Raw genomic sequence first — 12454 nt, 5'->3', positions numbered from 1 at the left:
TCGTGTCACGCATACGTGTACACAATAAGATTGATAATGTTATTTTTTTGTTTATTTTTATTATAAAAAACAAACTTATGTTCGAAATTGTGCTTAAAATAAAATTAAGAGCGTTCGTCGCTCTTATATGATTAAATGGTGAACTGCACATCTCGGGTTATATGAAATAAATTTGATATTCTCCGAAGAACCCCTTTTTTATTAAGTGTTTGTTCAAAGTTGCGCGAACGCATAATCCGAATTGCCTTTAGAAAATATAATCAGGTCACGCGAACGCATCCCTAATCACACAAAATATTCTTGATGGTAGTATAAATTTTCCACAAATTGTTTATCACATCCATATATTTTTATGTGGAAGTCATGAGAAATCACTATTTGGGACGCCTCTAAATTCCTTGAAAAGAATTCACAATTTATTGAATGTGACCGCAAATTATATTTTTTCGCGTATGAATTATATTCCTCCAAACCATTCACATTTAAAGAGTAAAAAATAAACAACGTGTGATTAATACTACCATTTTTCTCGTAAATACAATATTTTTATACCCAAAAAGTGAATTGCGTATATACTAGGAAAAGAATTGATTTATGAAACGAAGTAATATTTTTCAAAGAATTTTCATTGTTATATTCATAGCGAACTCTATTTTTGTATGTCTTTGACTTAAACATTGCAGTTCGTGTTTATAAATCTCACCTTTTTCTCATCTACTTATTTTTTAGTCCGAGGTTATAATTATTTGATTAATTTTGCTTACGATGACTGAGTTTGGGATAGATATAATCAAACCGATTCTTATTCTCAGCCTATGTGAACTATTTGCAAACACTAACTTTACACTTTGTAAAAATTATTGACATTATTTTTTTTATACTATTTTTAAAAAAATGAATTGATCGCATTCTTAAAGTAATTGGGCTATCTGTTATAAAAAAAAACTAATCTACAAATCGATTTAATAAGATGACATTACATGTAACATAGTTGTACATCTGAACTATTCGTGATATTCCAACATCGTAAACGTGACGGATTACATCAATTCACATTTTCACTATGGTTATTCACATAACCGTTATTACGCCATATATGAACTAAATACAACTAACATTATCTAGCCTTAAACAAAATCGGATTTTTAACAAAATAGGCTAGTGATATAGTTTTTTGATATTTCCATACTATTCTATACTTAGCTAACAATATTACAAGTTTTAATTAATGGCAAACTTTCTACCATGTTCCTATCTCAACAATTCAAACAATAAATGTCATCACTAGTCCTCAAAACACATAAGATTATTGTGAAATTTACTACTCCAGAAGGTTAATTAGTTAACAGTTTATCATGTCAAGTATAATACTATATTAACCAACTAAAACAAAACTGAAACTTAACTAATAAAATTTAAATGAGTAGAAGACATCCACATAATTACAAACTTCATTTACTTGCCATGTTGAAGCTTTTCATGACATGAGTTTACAGATATGTACCTGATATTGGAAGCAAAAGAAAATAAAGATGAGAATCAGCAGCAGTAATAACAGTACAACACAGCAACAACAGCCCAGCAACAGTAACAACCCAGTAACAGACCGGTGGAGTAGTAATCCCAAAAACAAAAGCTTCAAGATTTGAATGAAACAATAACAATTAATACTGATTTCAAACAAAGAAAGCAGAAGATTTTTTTTAGTTTTTATTTTATTTTGAAAGCTTAAATATTTTTCGGAATTTTTCTTTCTCTTAAATGTTCAGCCTTTTTTCTCTCTATTTCTGTATTCTCCTCTCGTTCTTCTCTTCTTTTTCTGTGTTCTTTTTTTTCTCTCGTCTTTCTCTTCTGTATCTCTCTCCTCTCTTTCTATTCTGATTTCAAGACTTCTTATAACTCATCCCATAAATCTTTCCATTAATTAAAATCAATACTTTTTCTCTACCCAACCCATTATCTTCCCACTCATCCCCATTACATTAAATAAATATATCACACCACCTCATTATATTTTGTCCCCCATGCCTAACATAAAATAATACAAGATTCCCCTCACTAAATTTTGTTTTGTCCCCCCTTTATATTAAATAACTATATCACAACTCACCCCATTACATTTTGTCCCCCATGCTTCATATAAACAATTACAAAATGTACAATTCCTAAACCACCCCTCTGACCTTATTGTAATTACCATTTTAACCCTGAACGTACTACAAATTACCAAAATACCCCATCAACTATAACAATCAATTAATCAAACTTAACCAAAATATAGACAATATGATCAATTTCTAACAATGTTCAAACAACAATATGAACACGGATGAACATCATAACAACAATATCACATGAACACAAATTGAACAACAAAGAACAACTAAAATTTGATTGAACAATATTTTTAGCAACAACAAGCCTATTTTCGGATTCAACAACAACAACAATCAAACAAGTATATTTAGATTTCTAAATTCAATAATATTGAACTTAAAATCAACTATTCTAACAACATTACAACAAACAATTCTTATATTAAACTTTAAACAAGATTATGAGACCAATTCAAGAAATAATCATAAATGATAAACAAGAAATCAAACTATACAAAATTCGGATTCAAGATCATCCAAACAAAGTATGAACATGAATGAAATCTATATTAAACAACAAGCATGACGGATTAAAACGATTAAATCAATATATTTCCTTTAACACAACTAAATTCTTTTTAGACAAATAACAAGATCGACGAATAAACAATTATGAACTTAAGCTTGAACTTAACAATATTAACAATTTCTAACAATACATAAACACATGAAACAAATTGAAGAAATAGTTAATTAAATTTCAATTTGAATCTAACAAACATCAAACTAACAAATATTCACTTAAACAATAATACAAACATGAAATGAATATGAAAACAACTAATTAAACTTCTATTTTGAAATCTGAAAATTAATTTAACAAAGCACATGAACATGAACAAAACCAAAAATCAAATATCTAACCATAGACATGAACAAAACAAGGATCGAACATTTATTGACTTTTACTTCGAAAAATATAAAAACGAAATAGACTCAAAACCAAACTAACCGGTTCAAAACAACTATGAAGCACGAAGAAGATGAAGGAACAGCAGAAACGGCAACGTGCGCAGCAATCTAGTTGTGTCCATGGCAACGAAAGAACCGAAGCATGGCCATGGAAGTCGTTGAAACAGCAGACAAGGCAGCAACGGACGGGCTAGCAGCGTTGCGGCAACGGAGGAGCTTTGTCAATGTACTTTGGTGAAGCAGTAGCAGTTGATCGACGCCGAACAGCAGCAGCAGTGGAGATTATGGCAGCAGCAGTCGCGAGGCAGCTGGAAGGAGGAAGGGAAGCCGCAGCGATGGGGTTCCTCCTTCGTTGGTCGAGGGTTTTTTCCGGCATGACTGGGGTTGCCTCGGGTGGAAGACGAGGCTGGTTATTCGACGAAGAGGATGAAAGGGACTGTGAGGAAGCAGCCATGAACGAGCTTGAGCTTGGGGTCGTTCATGGCGCGACAAAGAAAGCTGAGGGAGGGTCGTTCATGGTGCGATGGTGGAGTTGTTGGTGTTCAAAATAAGAAGAAGCAGCCATTGGACTGCTCGTTCATGGTGCAATGAAGAAGATGAGGACGAGGCAGCCATGGGGGCTTGAGGGGGAAGCCATGGATGAGCTTTGGAGAAACTTGGAGAAGAAGAAGATAGGGAAGGGGGGTGGCGGATTGTTTAGCAATTTTTTAGGGTTTTCTTCATTTTTTCTTTTTGTTTTATGTTGTTTGTAAGATAATAGGGGTGTTGGGTTATGGACTGGGTCGACCCAGTTCGAAATGGACTGGGTCGTAGGGAAGATTGGGCCATTTTTTGGGCCTGTGGCTTGAAATCGAAGAAGAGGCCCAATTCCGACTTTCCTTATATTTTTGCTCTCTTTTCTTCTTTTATTTTTCTAAAACTAAATTATAAAAATACTTAAACTATTATTAAGAACTAAATTAAGTTATAAAAGTGCAAATTAACTCCCAATAACAATTAACGCACAATTAAGTAATAATTAAGCATAAAATTGTATATTTGGACATTAAATGCTAAAAATGCAAACGATGCCTATTTTTGTAATTTTTATTTTTTTGTAAAACAAATTTAATTACTAACAATTGTAGAATTAAATCCTACATGCAAAATGCGACATATTTTTGTATTTTTATTAATTTAACAAATAAACATGCACAGACAAATACAAATAATTATTCAAAATATCACAAAATTGCACACCAAAGAAAAATCATTTTATTTTTGGATTTTTTGGGAGTAATTCTCATATTGGGCAAAAATCACGTGCTTATAACAAGGATCCCAACAAGCGAAGCATAGACAATGTCTTTTATTTGCCCCTTTTCCAATGCATTTTGTGGACATTGATTCAATGAAAATGTGTCACCTTTAATTATAGGTGCTGCTATAGGTGAACAGTTCTTCATCCCGAATCTTTCCAGAATTCTTTCAATGTAGGTCTTTTGAGACAGTCCAAGTAATCTTTGGGATCTGTCTCTGTGAATCTCTATGCCAATGACAAAAGAGGCTTCACCCATATCCTTCATCTCAAAATTCTGGATAAGAAACTGTTTAGTCTCGTGCAACAATCCCAAGTCACTACTTGCAAGCAAAATATCATCCACATATAGGACTCGAAAAATATATTTGCTCCCACTTATCTTAAGGTATATACACTGATCAATGATGTTCTTCGTAAATTCAAATGAAGAAACAACATTATGAAATTTAATATACCATTGGCGGGAAGCCTGTTTTAACCCATAAATTGATTTATTCAACTTGCAAACAAGGTGACTTTTGACCTTATCACAAAATCCTTCAGGCTGATGCATGTATACCTCCTCTTCAAGATCTCCATTCAGGAAAGTTATTTTCACATCCATTTGATGTAACTCTAAATCAAAATGAGCTACTAATGCCATGATTATTCTCAATGAATCCTTCTTTGATACTAGAGAGAAGGTTTCATGGTAATCAATGCCTTCCCTTTGAGTAAAACCCTTGGCTACAAGTCTGGCTTTATAACGATCGATATTACCATATGAGTCTCTTTTAGTTTTAAAGATCCACTTGGAACCTATGGTAGAGGATCCCTTTGGTAATTAGATGAGATCCCAGACTTTATTTTTAGCCATAGATTCTAACTCTTCTTTCATGGCATCATACCAAAGTGTGGAGTTTTCTCAACTCATGGCTTATGAAAACGAACATGGATCATCTTTTAGTCCAATATCATAATTAGACTCTTGGAGATATACAACATGGTCGCTAGAAATTGTTGATTTACAAATTCTTGAGGTTTTTCTCACTCCCACTAGTTCAGACACTTCTTCAGTGGGTTCAGGTAAAGCGGGTTGATCTTCAGGTGGCTCCTCAAGTGGTGTTGGCTCTTAAACTTGTTGTTGTTCAGATAATTCATGAGAATTTTTTGAGCAACATTCAAGTTCCCAATATATAAAGGTACCACAGGTGGTTCCTTATTTCTTCCAATTCCACCCTTTGAGTCAAACCACTCTTACTCTCTTCATGCTCCTCAAGAAATTTAGCGTTTCTAGCTTCAACAATTTTAGGAGAATGAGAAGGACAATAAAACCTAAATCCTTTAGAGCTAACCGCATAGCCTATAAAATAACCGCTTATTGTTCTTTCATCCAACTTCTTTAGTTGTGGGTTATAAATCCTCACTTCAGCTGGACATCCCCAAACGTGTAAATGATTTAAACTAGGTTTCCATCCTTTTTATAACTCAAAAGGTGTCTTGGGGACAGCCTTGGATGGAACCCTATTTAAAATATACACAGCGGTTTTAAGGCTTCACTCCATAAGGATAAAGGTAAACTTGACCTGCTAATCATGCTTCTTACCATGTCCATTAATGTTCGGTTCCTTCTTTTTGCCACACCATTTTGTTGTGGTGTTCCTGGCATGGTATATTGAGCAATTATACCTTCACTTTCAAGGAACTCAGCAAATGGACTCTTAACTTGTCCCTTATCTGTGTACCTACCATAATATTCTCCACCCCTATCAAATCTTACAATTTTGATCTGAGCACCAGCTTGTTTCTCTACTTCTGTTTTGTAATCTTTAAAAGCATCAAGTGCTTCTGATTTGTTAAACAGAAAATAGAGATACATATATCTTGAATAGTCATCAATAAACAAGATAAAATATCTCTCACCATTCAAGAAAGGGGTAGGAAAAGTTCCACATATGTCTGTATGTATGATCTCAAGTAATTGAGAACTCTTTTGGCACCTTTAGTTGATTTGTTGGTCTGTTTACCCTTAATGCAATCCACACAAGTCCCAAAGTCAAAAAATTCAAGAGTTTTAGAACTCCGTCATTAACCAACCTTTTGACTCTATCAATAGAGATGTGTCCCAATCTCTTGTGCCAAAGACCAGATGAGTTCTCATTGATAATACATCGCTTAGTTCCAATTTCTTTATCATGCAAATTTAAAACATTGCATTCAAATGTGGGGTATAGCTCAAGTTTATATAAATTTCCATTCAAATTTCCAAAACCAATAACTTTAATATCTTTCAAAAGTTTCACAGAAGGATAATGAAAATACAAATCATATCCACTAATCGATAGTCTTGAAAGATAAATTAAATTTCTAGAATATTCTGGAACATAAAAAGTATTTTCTAAATCTAAGTGAAAATCGTCCTTCAAAATGAGCCTATAAAACCCCACGCCTTCCACGCGTGAATGCGCCCTATTTCCAGAATAGACGTATTGTTCACTTCCTATCGGCTTCCTCTGAGTTAGAAAGCCCTGCATGATTTTGGCAATGTGAATTGTAGCACCAGAATCAATCCACCATGTATTATCAGAAACTTCAGTAAAATTAGATTCATAACATACCAAGGTAAAATTACCTTTCTTTTCAAGCCATTTCTTGTATTTCAGGCAATCCTTCTTCCAGTGTCCCTTCTTCTAACAAAAACGACAAGCATCTTTGTCAAAGGTGCTTTTCTTCTTCATGGGAACACTTTTGCCCTTCTTTGCATTTCTCTTGCCATGAGTCACCATAATAACACTTTCAGGTATCTCATGCTTCAACCTCTCTTCTTCTTGAACACACATGGTCAAAAGTTCATTGATTGACCATTTATCCTTATGTGTGTTGTAAGAAATTTTGAACGGACCATATTCCGCAGGAAGGGAGTTGAGAATGAAATGCACAAGAAATGGTTCAGACATATCCACCTCAAGGGACTTGAGTTTAGCAGCAATGTCTCTCTTCTCCATAATGTTCTCACGCACTGTACGACTTCTGTCTAAAGTCATACTTAGGAGCCTCTTCATAAGGGTGCTGGCCAATACCTTGTCAGAGCTTACGAATTGTTCATCAATTGCCTTCATGTAAGCTTTGGCCTTATCGCTATTAGGTATAGAACCCCTAATGCTTTGGCTTATGTGAGCATTAAACTTAAGCGATTAGATCGCTCCCACCGCTCATAATTAGCCTTAAAAACTGGAGTACTTGATTCCGTGGGAATAGGTGGTTCATCCACACGGAGTGCCAGGTCTAGGTCCGAGCACCCCAAAGTGAGAAGGACTTTCTCCTTCCATTCAGCATAAGTGTCACCAGAAAGCAGTGGAATTCGAGCATTCTCATTAAAAATAGCAGTAGGAAAAGCGGTAAAGACTGCAAAACAAGGATAAACATACATAAGCTATGAAGTACAATCCATCAAAGGTGAATCGCATAAAATATCGATTCGAAGTAAATTCTAGGCCTTCATATGGGCAGAGGTTGCAACCCATGCATAGAATTTACTTTACTTTATTAGACTAGTAAACCAAGATATACAAAAATTAATCTGTACCTATGGGCATAAGATTATTTTCAACTTAAAGGTTTAATATCTCATTCCAATTAATCTCACCAAAAATATTACCTCCCTGTAGGGCCGGGTTACTATTTTAATAAGATAACTGGACTAAATAGATGTCATTATAACCTTTAATCACTAAACGTTATGTGATTAATTAACTCAATTTCTTTTATATTAAGTACTCAAGATGTTGTGGTCACTCCTAAATACATCACATAAAAGAAAACTCGAAAAATGACATCTTAGTAATTAACCTTAATAATCAACTTAAACCAAATATTGATTAGATTCTAACAATAAGCAAACGAAGTATAAGAAGATGCCTATATAGACCCATAAGGAGAACAATTCTATAATCAACTTTAGCAAATATTGATATGACTTATTGTATTATCCCAAATAATAAAAGTAATCTTGTAATCTGTCAGAATAGTATAATAACTCATAGAATCATATCAATGATATAATATTTATTCTAAAAGAAAAGAAAATAGAACTTAAACGATCTGGATTAAAATTACCTTTAAGAACAGAACAACACAAAGTCATTAATCATTTGTTGGAATCCCTTTTAACTATTGGACATAAATTTTAAATAAAAATTAAAACAAAGACTTGTGGGTAAATAAATTACAACATATCTCACATACTGGGATTATAGCTTCAGATCTATTTGATCAAACAATACGAATAAAGAGTGCACATTGTGCAATGATTCAATAATCATGTATATCCATATCCCAAGATAAAATATTTTACTTTATTTGCCTTATCTGGCCAAAACTAAAATCGCCACCAAGAATATATATCCAAATATCTACTTAAAGAGACAAAGGTTTTACCTAGATGAGATTAGGATAGTTGAAAAACAAATTTTTGAATTAACACTATGCAGCGACGATCGTAAAAGATAACACACAGAATGTTCATAACAAAATACTACCAATGACTCAAAATATAATATTAATACTCTATTGCAGTATAAAGGTACGAGCAACACATCTCCTTATATATTACTAATATCTTTATCGATACAAGAGTAAATTATGATATCAACAATTATTTTGGAATACCAAACAACACAGCTAAAGGCAAACTCTGATACCACATGTTGAGATTAAGAACATACATAGAGCCTACGTAGCGGAATATTAATAGGAACGTACCTTCAGTCATTGTTGTTCAAGCGTTGCAGGGAATCGCCTTTGAAACCTTTAGCAGAAAACCTAGAGAGCCTTCTAGCATGTGCCTATCGTAGGATACCAGACTGACGGAGTCACAGGCGTATTTATAGGTATGGTAGGGACTCTTAGACAAATACTTTAGCCCTAGGGACTTCTCCATAAATTATAATTACCCTAGGGACTCCTAATATATGGTAATTTCTTTCCATCAAAGAAACTACCATATATGCATAACTACAAAATATTATCCGATATATTATTTCCTTTGGGAGACAAGGTAAATAATTTATTACCTTATATGTGGGCCACACTAGAAGTCTCTAGAAGAGACGGTAATTTTTAACATTTCATGTTGTAATTTAAACACATACACAGAGCCAACGCAGCAGAAATTAAACAAGGAACGTACCTTCAGCCATAGTTGTTCAAGTGTCGTAGAATCGCCTTGTAGAACTTTGACAGAAAACCTAGGAGCCTTCCAGCCTACGCCTATCATATGATGCCAGACTAATGGAGTCACAGGCGTATTTATAGGTAGGCTAGGGACTCTTAGGCAAATACTTTAGCCCTAGGGACTTCTCCATAAATTATAATTACACTAGTGATTCCTAATATATGGTAATTTCTTTCCATCAAAGAAACTACCATATATGCATAACTACAGAATATTATCTGATATATATTATTTCCTTTGGTAGACAAGGTAAATAATTTATTACCTTATATGTGGGTCACACTAGAAGCCTCTAGAAGAGACGGTAATTTCTAACATTTTTCAACTTGGCCCACATATTAAAATCAGATAATCATTTATGAGAGATAAACATATAGTATGGCCACAAACTTTATCACTCAACTAAAAGTTATGTTACAATCACTTTAACTAGAACTAGAATATATTATTACACGAATCATGGCGGTCATCCTTTTAGACAAACACTTCCTTCCATGTATTATAATGCACAATATATTCTAACAAAGTGTCTAACAACTTTATGAATGAACTTAATATAAGTCATTCAGAGTCCAATTTTATTGATCCAATGATCATACATAAAAAACCCAAAAGTGTGCACTATCATGTATATCAAAATAAACATAATGTCTAGACAAACTGTTAGAGAGCAAAGCAAGACTAAATTGAGCTACTAATCCCCATATGGGTTACATGATCCTTGAAAATATTAGCCGGCAGACCTTTAGTCATAGGATTAGTAATCATCAAAGTAGTACTAATATGCTCAAAATTCACATCTTGCTTCTTCACATAGTCTCTAACCATCAAGTACTTTATGTCGATGTGCTTGCTTCGGATGCCACTTTTATTATTCATAGAAAAGAAAACTGCAGCTGAATTGTCACAAAAGATTCTCAATGGCCTTGAAATGGAATCGACAATCCTAAGGCTGGAAATAAAGTTTTTCAACCATAACGCCTGTGATGTAGCTTCATAGCATGCTATAAATTCAGCTTCCATTGTGGATGTTGCAACAATGGTCTGCTTGACACTTCTCCAAGACACAGCACCTCTAGCAAGAAGGAAAATGTATCCTGAAGCAGATTTACCAGTGTCTTTGCATCCACCCAGATCAGAGTCTGAATATCCAATTACCTCCAATGAGTAAGAATATTTGTATGTGAGCTTAAAATCCTTGGTTCCTTGAAAATATCTCAACACCCTTTTACCAGCTTTCCAATAGTCAAGACCAGGGTTACTTTGATATCTGCCAAGCATTCTTACTGCAAAAGCAATATCATGTCTAGTACAGACCTGTGCATACATAAGGCTCCCAACAAGCGAAGCATAGGGAATGTCTTTCATTTGCCCCTTTTCCAATACATATTGTGGACATTGATTCAATGAAAATTTGTCACCTTTAATTATGGGTGCTGCTATACGTAAACAGTTCTTCATCCCGAATCTTTCCAGAATTCTTTCAATTTAGGACTTTTGAGACAATCCAAGTAATCTTTGGGATCTGTCTCTGTGAATCTCTAGGCCAATGACATAAGAGGCTTCGCCCATATCCTTCATCTCAAAATTCTGGATAAGGAACTGTTTAGTCTCGTGCAACAATCCCAAGTCACTACTTGCAATTAAAATATCATCCACATATAGGACTAGAAAAATATATCTGCGCCCACTTATCTTAAGGTATATACACTGATCAATGATGTTATTCGTAAATTCAAATGAAGAAACAACATTATGAAATTTAATATACCATTGGCAGGAAGCCTGTTTTAGCCCATAAATTGATTTATTCAACTTCCAAACAAGGTGACTTTTGTCCTTATCACAAAATCCTTCAGGCTGACGCATGTATACCTCCTCTTCAAGATCTCCATTCAGGAAAACTATTTTCACATCCATTTGATGTAACTCTAAATCAAAATGAGCTACTAATGCCATGATTATTCTCAATGAATCCTTCTTTGATACTGGAGAGAAGGTTTCATGGTAATAAATGCCTTCACTTTGAGTAAAACCCTTGGCTACAAGTCTGGCTTTATATCGTTCGATATTACCAGATGAGTCTCTTTTAGTTTTAAAGACCCACTTGGAACCTATAGTAGAGGATCCCTTTGGTAATTCGACGAGATCCCAGACTTTATTTTTAGCCATAGATTCTAACTCTTCTTCATGGCATCATACCACAGAGTGGAGTTTTCTCCACTCATGGCTTTTGAAAACGAGCATGGATCATCTTTTAGTCTAATATCATAATCAGACTCTTGGAGATATACAACATAGTCGCTAGAAATTGCTGATTTTTGAATTCTTGAGGATTTTCTCACTCCCACTGGTTCAGACACTTCTTCAGTGGGTTCAGGTAAAGCGGGTTGATCTTCATGTGGCTCCTTAAGTGGTGGTGTCTCTTGAACTTGTTGTTGTTCAGATAATTCATGAGAATTTTTCTGAGCAACATTCAAGTTCCCAATATATAAAGGTACCACATGTGATTCCCTTATTTCTTTCAATTCCACCCTTTGAGTCAAACCACCCCCACCCTCTTCATGCTCCTCAAGAAAATTTAGCGTTTCTAGCTTCAACAATTTAGGATAATGAGAAGGACAGTAAAACCTAAATCCCTTAGAGTTAACCGCATAGCCTATAAAATAACCACTTATTGTTCTTTCATCCAACTTCTTTAGTTGTGGGTTATAAACCCTCACTTCAGTTGGATATCCCCAAACGTGTAAATGATTTAAACTAGGTTTCCATCCTTTCCATAACTCAAAAGGTGTCTTGGGGACAGCCTTGGATGGAACCCTATTTAAAATATACACAGCGGTTTTAAGGCTTCACTCCATAAGGATAAAGCTA

General features: G+C 34.3%; 1 protein-coding gene across 1 annotated transcript; it reads right to left on the bottom strand.

Annotated features, from left to right (window-relative positions):
* Window positions 1–4366: 4366 nt before the first annotated feature.
* LOC138888492 (uncharacterized) lies at window positions 4367–7466 on the bottom strand. Its single transcript, XM_070170361.1, has 4 exons — window positions 7043–7466; window positions 6445–6937; window positions 5954–6230; window positions 4367–5182 (listed from the first exon to the last, which is right to left on the bottom strand). The coding sequence occupies exons 1-4, from the start codon at window positions 7464–7466 to the stop codon at window positions 4367–4369; spliced, it is 2010 nt and encodes a 669-aa protein (XP_070026462.1).
* Between the last annotated feature and the right edge of the window lie 4988 nt (window positions 7467–12454).

This window comes from Nicotiana sylvestris, chromosome 3 (assembly GCF_000393655.2).
Source record: "Nicotiana sylvestris chromosome 3, ASM39365v2, whole genome shotgun sequence".
Taxonomy (NCBI): Eukaryota; Viridiplantae; Streptophyta; class Magnoliopsida; order Solanales; family Solanaceae; genus Nicotiana; species Nicotiana sylvestris.
This window is presented reverse-complemented; position numbering and strand designations above follow the sequence as displayed.

Coding starts and splice junctions, on each gene's coding strand:
- LOC138888492 (XM_070170361.1), bottom strand. CDS start 7,466: ATGAAGGCAATTGATGAACAATTCGTAAGCTCTGACAAGGTATTGGCC. Junction 6,231..6,444: donor TCTATTGATAGAGTCAAAAG/GTTGGTTAATGA, acceptor TGACTATTCAAG/ATATATGTATCTCTATTTTC. Junction 5,183..5,953: donor ACCGAACATTAATGGACATG/GTAAGAAGCATG, acceptor TAATTACCAAAG/GGATCCTCTACCATAGGTTC.